Raw genomic sequence first — 20436 nt, 5'->3', positions numbered from 1 at the left:
GGTGAGGCTGTGGTAACAGCTGAAGTCATATTGGGCTTAGATGTTCAGTTCCTAATTAATTTTATAAGAAAGCTGAAAGTGGGGCGCCTGGGTGGCTCAGTCGGTTAAGCGTCCGACTTCGGCTCAGGTCATGATCTCACGGTCCGTGAGTTCGAGCCCCGCGTCAGGCTCTGTGCTGACAGCTCAGAGCCTGGAGCCTGTTTCAGATTCTGTGTCTCCCTCTCTCTGACCCTCCCCTGTTCATGCTCTGTCTCTGTCTGTCTCAAAAATAAATAAACGTCAAAAAATTTAAAAAAAAAAAAAAAAGAAGAAGAAGAAAGCTGAAAGTGACCTGAGGACAAATAATAAGAATTGTGTATTGCTTGTACTTCGGCCAATTTCCTGACCCTCCTGTTTCCCTGCTTGGGATTCTCTTTCTGCCTCTCTCTCTCAAAATAAATAAATAAACTTTAAAAATTAAAAAAAAAAATTCTTTTCCAGTAGTGATGTGTTCCTCTATTCAACAATTCCATAAATAGTAGTTTGCAGCCTCCAGCCATAAGATACTTACGTGGACTTTAGAGAATGTGCATACTATGGGTGTACCATCATACATGGAGAACCCTGACCAAAAAAAAAAAGCCAGCTAAGGAAGCACATCTTCATATACAGAACTCCAGTCAACTTTTTGTTTTTTGTTTTCAATTTTTTTTAGTGTTTATTTATTTTTGACAGAGAGACAGAACATGAGTGAGGGAGGGGCAGAGAGAGAGGGAGACACAGAATCCAAAGCAGGCTCCAGGCTCCAAGCCATCAGCACAGACCCTGACGTGGGGCTCGAACTCACAGACTGTGAGATCATGACCTGAGCTGAAGTCAGACGCCCAACCAACTGAGCCACCCCAGGCGCACCTCCTGTCAACTTTTTGTTCTTCACAGCCAAGATGCACTGGATGTTTGTAGAACTTCTCTAACATGAAAGAGAGAGACCAAAAGAAAGAGAAAAAGGGATCTCAGAGGAAATAAAAACAATGTAATGAGAAAAAGAAAATGTAAATGGACTATAATTAATGTTCTTGTAGAAATAAGATGAAGAAACAAGAACAAGATGGGGTTTTTTTAAAAACAACAGGAACAGAGAATTTAAAATTTTGGAAACTAAAAATATGAGAGCTGAAATTTAAAATCAGTAAAAGAATTAGAAAAACAAAGTTGAGAAAATCTCTTAGAAAGTAAAATAAAAGGACCAACAGATGTCTTGGAGAGAAGAAAAAAATTAGAGGCTTTATTCAGGTGGTCCAACATTTGACTAATTGGAGCAAAAGAGAAAGAGTGATGAGGAAATTATTAAAGTTGTAATAAAAGGACATTTCCAGGAACAGAAGCACATGCATCTCCAGTACCACTGAGTGAAGAAAATGAGCCTCATCCAGGCACATTATCATAAGGTTATAGAACACTAGGGATAAAAAGAAAATTCTTAAAGCTTCTAGTGTGAAAACAAAGGTCACATAGAAAGGACCAGGAATTAGAAGGTATCAGCCTTGCGGGCGCCTGGGTGGCTCCGTCAGTTAAACCTCTGACTTCAGCTCAGGTCGTGAACTTGTGGTTTATGAGTTGAAGTCTTGCATCAGGCTCTGTGCTGACAGCCTGGAACCTGCTTTGGATTCTGTCTCGCTCTCTCTCTCTGCCCCTCCCCCACGTATGCTGTGTCTCTCTCTAAAATAAACACTAAAAAACTTTAAAGAAAAGAAAAAAGAAAAAAGAGGGGCACCTGGGTGGTTCAGTTGGTTAAGTGTCCAGCTTCAGCTCAGGTCATGACTCATGGTTCATGGGTTCCAGCCCCATGTCGGGCTCTGTGCTGACAGCTCAGAGCCTGGAGCCTGCTTCAGATTCTGTGTCTCCCTCTCTTTCTGCCCCTCCTCTGCTCACACTCTCTCAAAAATGAATAAATGTTTAAAAAAAAAAAAAAAGAAAAGAAAAGAAAGAAAAGAAAAAAGAATATAAGCCTTGTCAACCCAAACGTGGGAAGCTAGAAGACAGTGAAGCAATGCCATAATTTCAAAGAGAAAATTATTTATCTGTAATTATATAACCAGATAAACTTTCAATCAAGTATTAAGATAAAATAAACGTATTTTCAGGGACATCTGGCTGGCTCAGTCAGTGGAGCTTGTGACTCTGGATCTTGGGGTTGTGAGTTAGATCCCCATGCTGGGTGTAAAGATTACTCAAAAATAAAATCTTAAAGACATGTTCAGACATGCAATATCACAAAAGATTTGCTTCTTATATATGCCTTTTCAGGAGGCATACTGAGGGGTATACTCCACCAAAGATGAAGGATTAACCAAGTAAAGGGAAGACCTGGGCAAGGGAATGGGAATGAAAACCAGAGAAGTATGGAGAATATACCAAATGACAGCAAAGGAAAATTCCAAGATAGCACCTGAGCAGGAGACCTAGAGAACTAGTAGTCCAGATGGAAGTAAACCAAGTGTTTCAGAAAGGATATTTTGTGAAAGGGGAAAAAAATGGAAGAGGGAGACGTAAATGCCAAGAATCATAGATTACCAAGAGCACAAGTCTCCCACTAAAGACAGTACTGCTAGGAATACATAAACTGTAAATGATGAATTGCCAGAGGCTTAGTGAATTTTTCCTTCATAGCCCCACAGGGTAAAGATAAGAGAAAAATCCCCTGGCGCTCTGACAGAGGGAAGGGAAAAGTAACCATCTTAAAATATGCTTGGGGGATACTCTCTAACAACGGCTTGCCCTCAAAGTAAACTATTTTACCAAAGTCTAAGCCACTTAGGGGAAAGGAAATACCCAGCTCCAACCCCCTCTAGTTTTTCTGTCTTACCTAAAGGGGTGGGAGGGGAAGCTGAGAAGCCCTTGTGCTGGTTCCAGCCCAGGCACACAGACTCACTAAAATACTTAGATGGAAACTATGGGGTTATAGAATAGTCTCCTCCACCCCGCAAACACACACACCCTACCACCACACCAGTCGATATCTTGTATAATGACAGTGGATTACTACTAAAAGAGCTACAATGCTCAGAGTCTGTTTTTAAAGGAAGTCTCTAGGGAAACCTCAAAACAATAAGAAGTACAAAAACAAGGACGCTTGAAGAAATTTTAGCCTCTGATAGGTACTCCTTCAACAAACAGTAAACATAGGCTGATTCCTAGCCAGGTAAGTGTAAATCCTCACACTGAAGGCGTATTTACCACAGTCCCTTTTACCCAGTACATCATGTCCACTTTTAACCAAAAGGTTACAACGTGTGCTAAAAGTCAAAAAACACAGTGGAAGAGACCATAGAAAGCATTCAAACTGGATTCATACATGCCAGAGATTTTGGGATTATCATACGAGGAATTTAAAATAACTATGATGAACGTGCTAAGGATTTTGATGGGAAAAGTCGATAACATGCAAGAATACCCGGATGCAGGCACAGATAGAAACTAAGTAAGAATCTAAAGGAAATGCTAGAAGTCAAAGCCACTGTAACAGAAATGAAGAATGCTTTTGATGACTTATCGTAGCCAGGACACAGCCCAGTAATGAAAATGAATCAGCTTGCAAAACTGAAATTTAAAGAGAAAAATGAATGAAAGAGAACAGACTATCGAAGAACTGTGGGGCAGTTATAAAAGACGTAATATATGTATAATAGGAATGCCAGGAGGCAAAGAAAGAAAAGGAACAAAAGAAACATTTAAAGTAGTGATGGCTGTGAATTTTCCAAAATTAATAACAGACATCAAACCATAGATCCAGAAAGCTCAGAAAACACCAAGCAGGATAAAGGCCAAAAAATCTACACGTAGGCATTATCATAGTCAAATTATGGGAAATCGAAAACAAAATCTTGAAAGAACCCAGAAGACAAAAGCACCTTACCTGTAGAGTAACAAGGATAATATTGGATTTCTCCACAGAAGCCATACAAGCAAGAAGAGAGTGGAGTGAAATATTTAAAGTGTTGAGGGTGCCTGGGTGGCTCAGTCAGTTGGGTGTCCGACTTCAGCTCAGGTCATGATCTCACAGTCTGTGAGTTCGAGCCCCGCGTCGGGCTCTGTGCTGACAGCTCAGAGTCTGGAGCCTGCTTCCGATTCTGTGTCTCCCTCTCTCTCTGCCCCTCCCCTGCTCATGCTCTGTCTCTCTCTGTCTCAAAAATAAATAAAAACATTTAAAAAAAATTTTAAGTATTGAAAGAAAGAAGTCCACCAACCTCAGGTCTGCAACGAGCAAAATTATCCTCTGAAGGAGTAATACTTTCTCAGACAAAATTGAGGGACTTTGTCACCAATGGCCTGCTTTGTGAGAGATGATAAACTCTTCAGAGAGAAGGAAAATAATATAGGTCAGAAATTCAGATCTAGAGGCACCTGCATGGCTCAATTGATAGAGCATCTGACTCTTGATTCCAGCTCAGGATCGAGCCCCACATAGGGTTTTGTGCTGAGCATGGAGCCCGCTTGAGATTCCCTCTCTCCCTCTCTCTCTCCCTCTGCCAGCTCCCCCGCTCACATTCTCTCTCTCTCTCTCTCTCAAAAAAAGAAAAACTCAGGTACATAAAGGAAGAGAAGAAACGTTAGATAAGGAATAAATGGAGGTAAAATAATATCTTTAATTTTTCTCATTAATTGACCTAGCAGATAACATTTTATTTAAAATAATAGCAACAATATAGTCAGTGATTATAACTTCTAGATAAGTGAAATGAATGACAGGAATGTACAACGGATAGGGAAGGAGGAACTGGAAGTAATCTTATTTATTTACACTACTTGTGAGGTATTACAGTGTCATTTGAAAGTAGACTTAGATTAGTTGTAAATGTATATTGCAAGCTCTAGGATAACCACTGAAGACATTTTATTTTAACATTTATTCATTTTTGAGAGACAGAGACAGAGTGTGAGTGGGGGAGGGGCAGAGAGCAAGGGAGACACAGAATCTGAAGCAGGCTGCAGGCTCTGTCTGAGCTGTCAGCACAGAGCCCGATGTGGGGCTTGAACTCACAAACCGTGAGATCATCACCTGAGCTGAAGTCAGACACTTAAGCGACTGAGCCACCCCAGTGCCCCTGAAGACATTTTAAAAAGAAGTATAATTGACATGCTTAGAGAGGAGAGAAAATGGAATCACATAAAATGCTGAATTAAAACTAGAGAAGGTAAAAAAGAGTAGAAGCGAGAAAGTCCAAGGGCAGCAAAAAGAAAATAGTTGCAAATATCATAGGTATTAAACCAATTGTGTCAGTAATTACATTAAATGTGAATGGGCTAGGGGCACCTGGGTGGCTCAGTGGAGTGTGCGACTCTTGATCTCAGGGTTGTAAGTTTGTAAGTTCGAGCGACATAATATATTATATATATATATATGGATGGTCTAAATTAGGAGACAGATACTTAGAGTGCATTAAACACAAAACCCAACTATATGTTATCTACAAGTGTGTTATCTACATATAAGTTACTGCAGGTATGATACTGTGATATAAGAACTATATATTCAGTCCCCAGCTCCTAGAACAGAGCTCTTAAAACCCTTGTCGTTTCTGAGTGATAAGGGTGAAAGGAGCATCTTTTGTTATTCATAGTAAGCCCTTTTCAAGCACAACTGAGTTTAAAGAATTTTTTAAAAATTTTTTTAAATGTTTATTTTTTTGAGAGACAGAGCACAAGTGGGGCAGGGGCAGAGAGAGAGAGGGAGACACAAAATCTGAAGCAGGCACCAGGCTCTGAGCTGTCAGCACAGAGCCCAAAGCAGGGCTTAAACTCACGAACTGTGAGATCATGACCTGGGCCAAAGTTGGACGCTTAAACAACTCAGCCACCCAGGCGCCCCAAGCACAACTGAGTTTAGATTATTGAGTTACTTTATGGGCCCTTAGATAGCTTCAAGATGGGAGCTGGTTGCCAGAGGAACCAACCATGTGCTTAGAGGCTTGGAATTTCCAGCCCTACCTTCTCTAGATGCAGCGAGGAAAGAGGGCTGGGGACTGAGTTGATCAACCACTGGCCAATGATTTAATCAGTTGTGCCTAAATAATGGAACCTCCATGAAAACCCTAAAAGAAAACAAAGGAGTCTAGAGAGCTCCCAGGTTAGTGAACACACCCATGGACTGGAAGAGTGGTATACCCCATACTCCACAGAGACAGAACTTTTTGCCCTCAAGACCCTTCCAGACCTCATCCTACATTCCTCTTCATCTGGCTGTTTGTATCCTTTATAATAAACCAGTAATCATGAGTGAAGTGTTTCTCTGAGTTCTGGGTATTATTTGAACAAATTATTGAACCTGAGGAGGGGATTGTGGGAAACACTACACAGGAGGCCTGGACTTGCATCCTTAACCTGTGGAGATCCGTGCTAACTCTTGAAAGTTAGGATTTCTTGGTGTGAAGAAAAACCCTACAATGGTATCAGAAGGACTCTGAGTAGAGAAACTAGTTTTCTTTTTTAAGTTTATTTTATTTACTTTTTGAGAGAGAGAGAGAGAGCACACAGGAGGGACAGAGAGAGAGGGGGAGAGAGTGCAGAGTCTGATGCAGAGGCTCGAACTCAATGACCATGAGATCATGACCTGAGCCAAAATCAAGAGTTGGATGCTTAACAGATTGAGCCACCCAGGCGCCCCAGTTTTCTTTTAACAAGAAATTGTAGATATAAAGACACAGATAGATTAAAAGCAAAGGGATAAATAAAAGATATACCATGATAGCACAAATAAAGGACAGCTGGAGGAGCTTTCAGACAAAGTAAAAGACACTGTTAAGAGAAGAAAAAGAAAAGCCACAGATTGGAAGAACATTTTTGCAAAACACATCTGATAAAGGACTGACGTACAAAATAAACAAGTTCTTAAAATTTAGAAACAATTCAATTAAGAAATAGGCAAAAGGGGTGTCTGGGTGGCTCAGTCGGTTAAATGTCTGACTTTGGCTCAGGTCATGATCTCATGGTTTGTGGGTTCAAAACCTGAGCCGAGCTCTGTGCTGACAGCTCGGAGCCTAGAGCCTGCTTCGGATTCTGTGTGTGTGTCTCTCTCTCTGCCCCTCCCCCATTCATGCTCTGTCTCTCTCTCTCTCTCAAAGGTGAATAATTGTTAAAAAAAATTTTTTTAATAAAAAAAATGGGCAAAAGATCTGAATGGACAATTTGACAAAGAAAATATATCACTGACAACTGAGCATATGAAAACATCATATGTCCTTAGGGAAATGCAAATTAAAACAAGATACCGCTATAAACCTACTAGAATGGCCAGAATCCAGAACACTGACAACACCCTAAGATTATGAGAATGCAGAGCAACAGGAACTCTCATGCATTGCTGGTAAGAGTGCAAAATGGTACAGCCACTTGGAAGATAGCTTGGCAAGTTTTTTTTTTTTTTAATGTTTATTTATTTATTTATGTTGAGAGAGAGTTGGGGGAAGCAGTGAAGAGAGGGAGAATTCCAAGCAGGCTCCACCTTGTCAAGACAGAGCCAGATGCGGGGCTCAATCTCACAAACCTCAAGATCGTGACCTGAGCCGAAATCGAGTCAGACCCTTAACCGACTGAACCACCTAGGCATCCCCTAAAATGTTTGTTTATTTAGTTTGAGAGAGAGAGAGCAAGGGAGGGGCAGAGAGGAGGAGAGAGAATCTCAAGCAGGCTCCACACTGTCAGCACAGGGCCCAGTGCTGGACTCATATCACGAACTGTGAGATCATGACCTGAGCCAAAATCAAGAGTCGGCTGCTTAACCAGCTGAGCCACCCAGGCACCCCCAGCTTGGCAGTTTCTTATAAAACTAACCATATTCTTACTGTATCACTCAGCTGTTGCTTTCCTTGGTATGCATCCAAATGAGTTGAAAACTTCTGTTCACACAAAACCTATACACAATGTTTCTAACAATTTTATTCATAATTGCCAAAACTTGTGAGCAACCAAGATGGCCTTCAGTAGGCGAATGGATAAATAAACTACTGTATATCCAGACAATGGAACATTATTTAGTGATTAAAATAAATGAGTTATCAAGTCACAAAAAGACATGGAAGAAACTTAAATGCATGTTGCTAAATGAAGTCAATGTGACAAGACTACATACTATGTGATTCCAAGTCTATAATGTTCTGAAAAAGGCAAAACTGGGACAGTAAAAAGATTGCATGAAGGTAGGAGGAGTAAATAAGTGGAGCGGGGCAGGGGGTATGATAATGGAACTATTCTGTATCTACTGTAATAGTGGATATGTGTCATTATGGAATCATCAAAACCCATAGAAACTACAACACAAAGACCGAATCCTAGTGCAAACTAAAGACTTTAATTAATAACAGGGTATCATTCCTAGTTCATTAACTATAACATGTACCACAGTAATGCAAGATTTTAATAGGGGGAGCTGTGGGGGAGAGAGGACATATATGGGGACTTTACTTTCTGCTAGTTTTTCTATAAAGCTAAAGCTGCTCTAAAAACTATAGAGTCTACTAATTAAGAAAAAGATGAGGTTATTACTAACTCTAAGATAACAACAAATTTGTATAAGAAAATGTAAATAGGTGATATTTATAGTGTCACAATAATGGAAACTTACAGAATGTGACTTTAACCAAAAATTATTATGTAATTTTTGAGAGACTAGAGGAAAGGAAGTATTGCTGGTCTGATATCCTCATCTCTCATAGTAGAAAGTCTGCGTAACAGAAGTTTACATCCGTGATCCTATCTGAAGGCATTTCCTCCCCTTTGGCACCCAAGGCCATCTCCTCATATATCCTACATCATCAGATTTTGCTCTCTAGTGGGATCTTTGCCATCAACAAACAAATATGCCCTTAGTTCTTCTATCTTAACACACACACACATACACAACATACTTCTTGATTCCAGTTGCCCTGCCACTGCCATTCCTTTCTTTGGTTCCCTTTACATCAAAACTGAAATTTTCTGTACTCCATTTCTGGTTCCTCTCCATTCTCTGTCTTACATCCACTTCACTCAGAATTTTACAGCTACCATTCTATTCGTTCTTGTGAAGTTGATGGTGACTTTCATGTTGCTATATCGAGTAGTCAATTACCATCTGAACTCCCAGCATCTTTTGATGCAATTGATTACTTCCTCCTTGATAGGTTTCCTTCACTTGGTTTTAAGGACATCACTTTTTAAGTTTTCCTTCTGTGTCATTGGTCGCTTCTTCACAGTCTTATTTGCTGGTTCTTCTTCTTCTTCCTGACCTCTGAAAGTTAGAATGCCCCCATATCTCCGTCTTAAGTCCTCTGCTGTTCTTTCTCTACCCTGAGCCCCAGGCTATCATATCAGGTATCAAGGCTTTGAATGCCATCTGTAAGTTGATAATTCTCAAATTTATATATCCCAACCCAGACTTCTATGAACTCCAGGCTATATATCCAATTGGTGACTTGACATTTTCATTTATTGTCTAATAGACATGTCAAGCTTAATATATCCAAAACTGAACCTACTGATCTTCCCCCTGAAAATATTCTGTAGTCAGAACATTTCTCAGCTGTGTTAATGGCAACTCCATATTTCCCGTTGGTAGTTACTTAGGCCAAAAACCTTGGAATTATCCTTGACTCCGCTCTGCTCTCTCACACCCTACATCGAGTCTGTGTAATTAGACATAATTAGAAAAATAAAAATCCACACACCCACCACTTCTCACCACCTCCTTGTCATCCTCTCCTGTCTGGATTAGTATTGTAACCTCCATACTTCTACCCTTGGCCCTTGACAATGTAAACAGAGCAATTAGGATGATCCTTTTACTTTATTTCATTTTATTTTTATTTTAGAGACAGTGTGCAAGCAGGGTTTCGAAAGGGGCAGAGGGAGAAAGAGACTCTTAAGCAGGCTCCATGCTGAGCATGGAGCTCCCAACTCTGGGCTTGATCCCACGACCCTGGGATTATGACCTGAACTGAAATCAAGAGACGCTCAACCAACTGAGCCACCCAGCTGCCCTAGGAAGATCCTTTTAAAATGCAAGTGAATCATGGTACCCGTTAGCTTCTCATTTCACTACATTGGACAAAATACTTAATTTCTCTGTGTCTTAATTGCTTCATCTGTAAAAAGGGAGTAAATAATACCTCCCTCAAGAGATTGTGGGATTCAGTGAGATCATACATATGAAGCACTTACTTAACATTAACCTGAGACAATAATGTTTACCTGCTGTTCTTAAGTATTTTTATTTCCAGTGCACCCTGCAAATCAGGGGCCTACTTTTGTCTCCTCATCATTCCTTCAGGGCTTGAGGTGGGAGGGTTCTGTAGGATTGTTTGGATCTGAGTGCCTGGCTCATTGCTGTCAAGTGCAGTCCTCACCCTGTTAGTACCAGAGAATAGTATGTCCAGAAACACCATTCATTTAACCAAAGGAAATTCCATTCCTAACTTTTCTGTTTTTATAAGCAATGTGGTGCTTCATTTCTGCACTAAATGGAATTACTTTGTCAGTAAAAGTGTTCTTTTTGTCAGCACTAAAGTTTCTGTCTTTTGAAGCATTTGTTCCCTGAAGGATAATCAAAGGAGGCATCTTCCCACGTAACTTTTTGATTGAGCCTTTTATCTGATGTCTTATCCTGACCACTTTTTGGTTTTTTATTACATTTGTGACATCATATATTCGGGGTGTTTTTTCTCCTTTCATGCAAGCCTTACCTTTCTGGAACTGTCAGTTCCTGGAAGACACTTATAATACTTGATGTTCCCACTCCTGTTTTCTGTCATGCCTTGCTGGTTTTTACAGTGAACTGAAAAGGGAAGGGAAGATTCAACCATAAGATTTGCTAATGGTAATAAAATACAAACAGCATGTTATAATGAGACAGTGCTGGGTAGGGCCCTCTGAGCCTCACTCTGCCACTGACTAGCTATATACCCCCTGGGCTTTCAGTGAACCTCCTGCTTGAATTCTAGCAGAGGAGGCTCCTAAAAGAGAGGAGAGTCAGTTTCTGAGTCAGAGGATATGAAGAATATAACAAAAGTTTCTTGGGGAACTAACCCACTAACTGGAAGAGGGACTGGGGCAAATCAGACTTGTTCTGGTTCAGTAAAGCAGCCAGGGCACAGACCCTAAGCCTGAGTAGCTTATGCCCCGGGGAGTTTGTGGGACACAGTTCCATGAATAGAGGAAGAAGGAAAGACACCTGGGAATCTGGTAAAAAACAAAAGCAAACAAACAAAGAAAAAACCCCATCCTATTGGCTTGAGCCCCTGTGCTAGATATAGTGGGTGCTTGCAGGCATGCACAGTGGAAGTCAGCATTAACATGCTACACACAGCTCCAGGGGCTTAAACACTTCCTACATCAGAAATCTGGAACATTAATACAATGTTATAGTCAGTTATATCTCACTAAAATGGGGGTGGGAGGGACATGGTGCAGGAAGCTGGAACAATCTATGGACTGTGGTGTTAGGGTAGAACAAACAGGATTCTTACATGCAGATACTTCAGGGAGCAGCTAGGCCAGACGGCCCCTGCCCACCCATCCCATGACCTGGGACCATTTGAGGGTATGAAAGAGGCAATGGTAGCTTTTGAAACAGTCCTGGTAGATGCAGTATTGTCATCTGGCACCCACTGTATCTTCCATTGTGATGCATCTGTGAGGAAATACCTTATCCAAAAGTCTGATATTTCTGTTTTAATTTTTTTAATGTTTATTTTTGAAAGAGAAAAAGAGAGAGAGAGTGCATGAGCAGGAGAGGGGCAGAGGGAGAGAGAGAGAATCCCAAGCAGATTCCTCGCCACCAGCACAGAGCCCAACTTGACTTGAGGCTCAAACCCAGGAACCGTGAGACCATGATCTAAGCTGAAATCAAGAGTCAGACACTTAACTGACTGAGCCACCCAAGCACCCCTGATATCTCTGGTTTAATTTAGGCTTCTTAGGACTGTAGCAGAAACCCCAAAGAATGAAGCAGGTTTTAGACATTGCAGAGAAGAGGCAAAAAGTACATTGATTCTCTGAATTTCAGAAGGAATGCTGCTACTTTTAGAAGTGGATCAGTCCTCACCAAGTAAAAATCCTTTAGGTCTGTGAGCTTTAGGATTCACCATTTAGAAGATTTCTTTGTGTTCTGAGGGGCTACTCAGTGACTCTCTTCCTAAGAACCATCTGTAGTTTCTTGCCATACTTTGTCAAGTTCAGCAACTACCTAACTTTGGCTACTGGAGACCTTTTTAACTTTTGATTGACACTAATAGCTCCCAGGTTTGGTTTGGTTTGGTTTGGTTTGGTTTGGTTTTTTGTTTTGTTTTTTGTTTTGTTTTGTTTTGTTTTGCTATTGCAGTGTTGAAACAAACATCTTTATATTTAAAGACTGTGTACATGTGTGTGTGTTAGCAGTAGATTTTTAGCAATAAGTTACTGACTTAATTTGTTCAATTTTATTCTTGAAATATAACATACACAGAGAAAAGTGCACAAACCATAACTCTATAAATGATCACAAAATGAACGTAGCTTCATAGTTGCTACTCATAATATCAAGACAGAAAATTCCCAGCACCCTGGAAGCCTCTTTCAGCTCCCTCCCTCCCTCCCTCCCTCCCTCCCTCCCTCCCTCCTCCCCAGAGTGAACAGTATCCTGATTCCTAACATCATGAAATTGTTTCTGCCTTTTTACAAACTTTAAAATACAGTAAAACCTTGGATTGCGAGTAACTTGTTCTGCAAGTGTTCCACAAGATGAGCAAACATTTCTAATAAATTTTAATTTGATAAACGAGCGATGTCTTGCAAACATCACATGATCACAACTGAGCCAGTGGTTCTTCTCTCTCTTTTACTGTCACTGTGGGATTGTGGGTGATCATCTCCCATGCTCAGACGCTCAGTCTCAGGCTGCAGAGTTTGGCAGAAACTCTGCAGAGTTTGGCAGAAATCAGTGATGTTTCAGAACATTGGAAGGTGCCCACAACTGGCACTAGGGTATTTTTTGCTACTTCAAAGCACATGTGGACAGTCCTTTGCTTTTCCAGACAAGAGTAGGCTTAGGAATGCTTTGGCTTCATTCTAAGTCAGGCTGCCTGCAGATCTAGACCCTTTCCAGTTACATTAAATACAGTCCATGACAAGAGTTTGGTACTGTACTGTAGTCAACATCCATGCGAGCATATACAATGGCCCCCGTGCAGAAAAAGATTCCATTGGACCAACAGACAGCAGTGATTCCATTAGTGATAGTGAAAGTCGTCCTACACAATAACCCCCCTCTCCCTTGTCTCCCTCACACCAGCCACGAAGGTTTTCAAAGGTAAGTGCAGGTTAATTTGTTTATTTTTCTTTATATTTTGTTTTTTCTTTATTATTTTGTATTATATTACCGTATTGTAATCATTTTTATATGAATATTTTGGGGTTGTAGAACAAATCATATGAGTTTCCATTATTTCTTATGGGGAAATTTGCTTTGATATACAAGCGCTTTGGATTACAAGCATGTTTCCGGAATGAATTATGCTCACAAACCAAGGTTTTACTGTACTTTAAATGGAGATATGTGTATCATTTTTAGGCATCTGGCTTTTATCCCCCTTGTCATTATGTGTTGGGAATCATTGATGTTATTGTCATAGCAGTAGTTAATTTTTCTTAATTGCTACTCAGTGTATCATTATATACTACATTTATTTATTTATTTATTCATTCTAATTGCATTGCTTGCAATGCAATTGTCATATACTTTGTCATAAACCAAGTATTTGTATACAGGGGACTGTTTCTGCGTTCTTCATTCTGTTCCATTAATATATTTGTCTGTACTTGTACCAAAGCCTGCCTTTAACTTAATTACATATATATAGAATAGAATATATATAATAATTATAGCTGTATATGTGTGTATGTTAGCTGTATAATTGGCTTATTTATAGCTGTATAATATAGCATCTTAGTAACTAGAATAAGTCCCCTACTTTGTTCTTTTCAAGATTACTTTGATTATTTTTGGCCCTATGCATTTCCTTAGAACTTTTATAATCAGTTTGAAATTACCCCTGCCCCCTCCACCCAAAATAGTATGCTAGAATTTTAGTCGGAGGGGCGCCTGGGTGGCACAGTCGGTTAAGCGTCCGACTTCAGCCAGGTCATGATCTCGCGGTCCTTGAGTTCGAGCCCCGCGTCGGGCTCTGGGCTGATGGCTCAGAGCCTGGAGCCTGTTTCCGATTCTGTGTCTCCCTCTCTCTCTGCCCCTCCCCCGTTCATGCTCTGTCTCTCTCTGTCCCAAAAATAAATAAACGTTGAAAAAAAAATTTAAAAAAAAAAAAAAGAACTTTAGTCGGAATTCCTTTGTTGAGGAGAATGAACATCTTTATTATATTGAATCTTCCAGTCCCTGAGAATGCTATTTCTATTTATTTGGTTGTTAATTTCTCTCAATAATGTTTTATAGCTTTCTGTGTAAAGATCTTATACATCTTTTTTTAGATTTATTCTTAGGTATTTAGGGAGTTTTTTGATGTTGTTATAAATGATACTGTTTTTTATTTTTATTTTTTAATGTTTATTTATTTTTAATTTTTTTTAACGTCTATTTTTGAGAGACAAAGAGCACAAGCGGGGAAGGGGCAGAGAGAGAGAGAGAGAGAGAGAGAGAGAGGGAGACACAGAATCCAAAGCAGGCTCTAGGCTCTGAGCATCAGCACAGAACCTACACAGAGCTCGAACCCATGAACCGTGAGATCATGACCTGAGCCAAAGGTGTACACTCAATGGACGGAGCCACCCAGGCGCCCCTTTAATGTTTATTTTTGAGAGAGACAGAGACAGAGTACTCGTGGGGGAGGGGCAGAGAGAGAGGGAGACACAGAATCCAAAGCAGGCTCCAGGCTCTGAGCTGTCAGCAGAGTCCAGTGTGGGGCTCAAACCCATGAACCATGAGATCATGACCTGAGCTGAAGTTAGACGCCTAATTGACTGAGCCACCCAGGAGCCCTGGTATTGTCTTTTGTAAAAATTATTTCCATAAACGTAATTTTATATATTGATAAGAGTAAGTTTTTAATTGAGATTTTTGAGGTTAAAAGTGTATATGATTTCAGAATCATCTAATATTCAAAATATTATGAGGGTATAGGGTACATTAAGAAAAGCAAATTTGGAATAAATCTAGAGTTTGTAAGGGTGGAGATTTCAAAAGGAAATCAGGAGGAGCCTGTTCTTAAGTTGTGTGAATTCTGTGTTGGTTGCTTGAGAGAGATGGCCCAGGGCTTGCTTTCTCTCTCAGCTAAAATGATTGGAGCTTGGAATGTTGGGTGCTTATTTTCTTGTTCAGATACTCTGACCCTCCCTCTCCCAGCCAGCACTCAGGCAAAATGTAGAACAGGTGGGGCCAGAGTAAATGGGAATTTCAGTTAGTCCTTCAATGCTAGCTGTTTTTGAACTGACAGGCTTCCTCCCATTCTAAAACTGACCAGGACTGAAGCAGTAAATTCATACACCATCAAGCGCTGCCAGCATCCTGAAGTGAGGATGACAGTATCTGTTTCCTTAAACTCACACTTGGCTTTGTTTTTCCAGGTCTATAAAGGAGAATTTCAGCTACCTGAATTTCTTAAAGAAAAACCTCAGGTACTGTATCTGCTTCCTCTTCTTAATGTGATAGATGAGCTCTTGTGTTGAAGTGATCTTTTTAAAGAGTGCTGTGCTGGTCATAGAAAGATTGGCCTCTGATAATTGTTGGTTTTAACAGTCTTACTTTTTAACACAGTCTTACTTTCAGATAGTTCAGTGTCTTCCAAAATTAGGGAAATGCTTTATCAATAACTAAAATCCAAATGCTTGAGGTCACTTACAAGCTATATAGTATTCCACATATAAGGAGCCTGCCTTGGTGAATCTGCTCCAGCCTTCTGATATCTAACTTGAAATAAAAATCTACTCTGTTCTTATATACATCCATGCCTTTTAACTTGTCTTATTGAAGATTTGTGAATTTGTTATATATACATCCATCAGCCCTCAACTACAAAGCCCCCAAGTTGGGAAAGGATGGTGAGAATTTGAAGATTCTAACTTTTCCTTTTTAAAAGATTAATAAAACAGATCCAGAGTTATCCTTGTAATGTCATGCCCTCACCTACTTGGGTTTCCGTATCATGTCTTGAGTTGAAGAGAAACAGGCATGGTTGCAGCTGACACACTGTACCTGAAGTAACCCAGAGTATCCTGCATCTGAACATCATCTGCCTTCCTATATCGTGGTGGGGGAAAAATTGTTGACTCCCTCATGAGCCCAGCAGAAGACTTCCCTTTCTAGCCTAGTGATAATATGTGTTGCCTCCAGGCTTCTGCTCTCAGTAATTAGCTTGGAATTAGGAAATGAAGACTCAGCACTGAACTTAGTTTCTAATATCTTTCCAGATATGGGTTGATGAGGGAAACATACCACCTCACAGACTGTGTGAAGTCGTGTCGCCCAGAGCAAGCCTGGAGCGAATGGGCTGGTCTCTCTAAGAAAGCTGTCTTAGACAAGAAAGAAATCCTCATCTAATAACAGTCAGCCATGAATAGTTGATACCTTTTACTTGAGAATTTCAAACTACTTTCAAGGCATGTTCTTATTAGCATCTATGTAGTTTTAATCTACCCATGCATTCATTCTATTTATTCAACAGATGTTTACTAAATTTCTGTTTATGGGGAGAAGTTGGAAAAGTCCTCAAGAGTCAGAGGAAAAAAAAATTTTTCTCAAGGAACTTCTGATCTCCCCAAAAGACTGTGACCAACTTTTGCAGACAAGGGAGCACAGGGCCCTGAGCCTGGGCTGGGCATGATGTCCCAGAAACCTGGATGGATTCATGAATAGGCCATCACTCACTTGCAGGCTGTGGCGTTTAGAGCCAGGGAATAATCCAAGAGGCAAGTCTTAAAAGAATGTCAAATCCAAAGACTGTTTTGCATAAAAAGTTTGAAGGAGTCAAGAAAGGGAATTTGAGGCTAAAAGGGATACCTCTGCTTCACAGCATACTCAAAAATCATTTCCAGACAGATTGTAGACCTAAATGTGAAAGGCCAAAAGTAAAGTTTTAGGAGACAATAAAGGAGAACATCTTCATGACCTTAAGAGGGAAGGATTTCTTAAATCATAGAAAACACTAATCATTAATTTTAAAATGGATAACTTGGACTCCATTAAAATTGATCATATTTACTTATTATTAAAAAGCATCATAAAAAGAGCAAAAAAGTATGCCTTAAGTGGGATAAAATAATTGAAGCAAAGGACTCCTCTGTAGAATATGGAGGGTTCCTACAAATCAGTTTAAAAAAAAAAAAACTGCACAAAAGGCTTACAGGCATTTCACGCACCTTTTTCTGTTTAGTTTAATGCATCACACACACATACTTAGACAAAGGGCTGTAAAAGACTTTGACTTAACTAATCATAAATGAGAAAACTGAAACCCACAGAACCCTCAGGTTTGCTATTCAGCTAAAAAGGCTCACAGAACTCTGCAAACACTGTATTTGCAAATATAGTTTGATTTTAAAGGATACAAATCAGGATCAGCCAAATGAAGAGACATGTAAGACAAGGCCTGGGAGGGTCTCAAACACAGAGCTCTGCCCATTCGCCGTGGAGTTTGGGTACTTCTCCTTCCCAACAGCATGTACATGTGTTCACCAGACAGGAAGCTCCACTGGTCTTTAGCATCCACAGTTTTTATCGATATCTCATTACATAGATGTGGTTGACTGAATCATTGGTCATGTGATTGAATTCAATCCCAGTCAATGTCCGCTACCCAGGGGCTGGGCTGGCTCAGAGTCCCAGCTCTCTGGTGAAAGGTTTGGTCTTTCTGTGACCATCTTCCATCCTGAGTTATGTTGTCTCTTAGCATAACTCAAGTATGATCCAAGGAGCTCCTGAATTAACAAAGACATTCCTGTTACCTGGGAAAATCCAAGAATTTAGCCTCCCTACCAGCAACCAAGGACAAAGGCCAGTCAAATTCTTTATTATACAACAGTTGCAGACTGAGTTCATTAGAAAATCTGTGATCAGAGCCTGCAAACTACACCTGATATTTCAATGGGAGCAGTCACTTTTCATGCTGACCAACTTCAAGGACTTTAAAACATCTTTTGCTTCCTTTGACAGACTGAGGAAGTGGAGTAGCAGAGCCAGGAACCTCTTACATATATGAGGTGAGGGTTGGGGGACATTCCTGGGTCTTTGGGTTTCCCTGCTTAAGCTCTCTTAGGAGGAGGTGTGGCTGGGGTGGGTGGAGAGCACAGCTCTGGAGTCAGTCGGCCTGGGTTGGAATCTTGGTTCTGTGGCATTGAGCAAATTGTTTCTCTGTGTCTTACCTTCCTCATCTGTAAAATGAGGACTAATAAATAAGATTATTAATAAATAAGAGAGTAATAGTAAGAATTAACCACAACGTCTACAAAAAGCTTGGCACCTAGTAAGCGCTCAAATAGTGTTAGCCGTTATTTTTAATAAAAGGAGTTTAAGATGATAAAAATAATATTTTCTTTTAATATGAAAGGAATCTGGAGACCATTAACCCCAAACACCTATTTGCAGATAAGGAAACTGATCCTAGAGAGAGAGCAGGTTGTTTGTCAAAGTCACATCACAGGAAGGTGAAAGCCAAGGCTTCTTCCACCACCCTGTGGTGCTTTCATTTGGAACGTGAAAAACTTTTTTAAAAATGTGATTTTTTTCTTACAGTCTTACTTGTTGTTTTATTTTTATTTATATAATAACAGTGGATTGAGTGCATACTCTATACCAGGCATAAAGTATCAAGCATTTTACGTATGTAATATAGAAATGACATATTATATGACATATAGTATATAATTTATATAATATGATACATTCTTTCAGGTTTCAAACCACTCTGGCAAGTAGGTGGTATTATTCCTGTTGTACTGATGAGATAATTGAGATTGAATAATTTGAATAAGAGATTTTTATGACTTGCCAGGTGTTAGTGGATAATAGACAAAAAGCACATGAACACTGTTAAGCCATGTCAAAATCATGGATGGCAGCGAGCTAGTAATATTAATGAGTTTCAGGATTTATGAATGCCTTTTTGCTAAGGAGCAAATGCTAAATGTTAGACATATACTCTATGGACTTGTATAACTGCAGTTATCAAGCCTTGGATAATTTTGTTGATCCAAGATACTTTAAAATCTATAGATAAATTCCCTCCCTGAAATACACACACAGAGATTCGTTTATTGACCAGCTGTTTTACAAGACAGAATACAATGTCTGTTGACTTCAGCCTTCGAGTTGCCTCCACAGCATCATTTCATCCTTGCATTGCTCCGTGTGGCCTGTAGGTGCCCATATACAATGCGAGAAGGACTCAGAAGGAGCGAGGAAGACAAAGCATCTCAGGACAGATGATAGTCTTTCTTCTGGTCTTTTGAAACCTTTTGGCATTTGAATATGACAGTCACTGTGTTCTCTAAATCTTCCTTTAAAGAACGTTGGTCTCCACTTTTTTAAAACGAAGAGTCAGCATTTGGACCCCTGAACATGCATCCCTACCAGTGCCCCCGCAGTAGCTTCAACTGCAGATGACAGTTGCAGTCACTTAGAAATGGGCAGGAGCAGCCCTTGCTTTGGCTGCCATCTGCTTGTTTCGCGTACCCAAGCTACTAGCAGGCGTCTAAAAGCATCGCAGACTGAGGGAGAGTGTGCCTCTTTGGTCGTCCTTCTGAGGCAGCTGTTCTTGTAGTTATCTGTCCTCCTCCCTGTCTACCTGGCTTACACCAGGACCACAACTGGAAAGGAGGCAGTATGGTGCAGGGGAGACAAAGCGTGACTCCACACCTATAACCAGATTCTATTTGTTTGCCCTAGGGGAGACTGCTGCCTTTTCAACAGAAGGGAATTTTCTAGGACTGGCCGTCCCCTGCTGAGATCAGTGGAGCGTATGTACCACGGCCCGCATCTCCTGTTCACTTGCCAGGCTCTCCCCACTGAGAGGGTGGGAAGTCGGTATACATTTGGGCCTTCCTGAGTGATCTGCTCCCTGAGTACAGTGCTCTTGATCCTAATTACGTGCACAACCCTGTGGATACGAAGTCCAGAGGGAACGTGTGCTTTCTGTTAAAACTGCTCTGGTCCTCGTCTTTTCTTACCAGATTCCGAACTTTTGTTTCAAGGGGAGGGTTTTAAAATGGGATTCTATAAGCAAAAATTGGGCAGTTTCATCTTGGAATAGGTTGTCTGTACATGTTCTAATGTTTTGTAGAACACTTCCTGTTTAAATGTATTGATGTGGATAATATTAAATATCTTAATTATTTAAATAATTCATTGTATTGTTTTTGAGAAGTTGAGGAATTACCGTATACATTTACAACTTAATGACTTTTGTATTTTATTTTTCAAAATAAAAGCTTTAAATGTGTGAAGCA

The 20436-nt window shown here is 40.2% G+C and overlaps 1 protein-coding gene across 4 annotated transcripts in view; it reads left to right on the top strand.

Moving 5' to 3' along the window:
* Positions 1-20436, top strand: part of TPST1 (tyrosylprotein sulfotransferase 1) — a 174745-nt gene extending 154309 nt beyond the window's left edge. For all 4 annotated transcript variants that reach the window (XM_045459824.1, XM_045459821.1, XM_045459823.1 and 1 more), the window contains 3 exons: positions 15562-15612; positions 18146-18192; positions 19877-20436. In XM_045459824.1, the coding sequence (XP_045315780.1) occupies positions 15562-15612; positions 18146-18163 (69 nt within the window). In that variant the 3' untranslated portion in view covers positions 18164-18192; positions 19877-20436. The remainder of the gene's footprint in view (positions 1-15561; positions 15613-18145; positions 18193-19876) is intronic.

The sequence above is a fragment of the Leopardus geoffroyi genome, chromosome E3, assembly GCF_018350155.1.
Source record: "Leopardus geoffroyi isolate Oge1 chromosome E3, O.geoffroyi_Oge1_pat1.0, whole genome shotgun sequence".
In the NCBI taxonomy this organism is placed as follows: Eukaryota; Metazoa; Chordata; class Mammalia; order Carnivora; family Felidae; genus Leopardus; species Leopardus geoffroyi.
The sequence above is the reverse complement of the archived record's forward strand: the minus strand, read 5'-3'. Positions and strand labels throughout refer to the sequence as shown.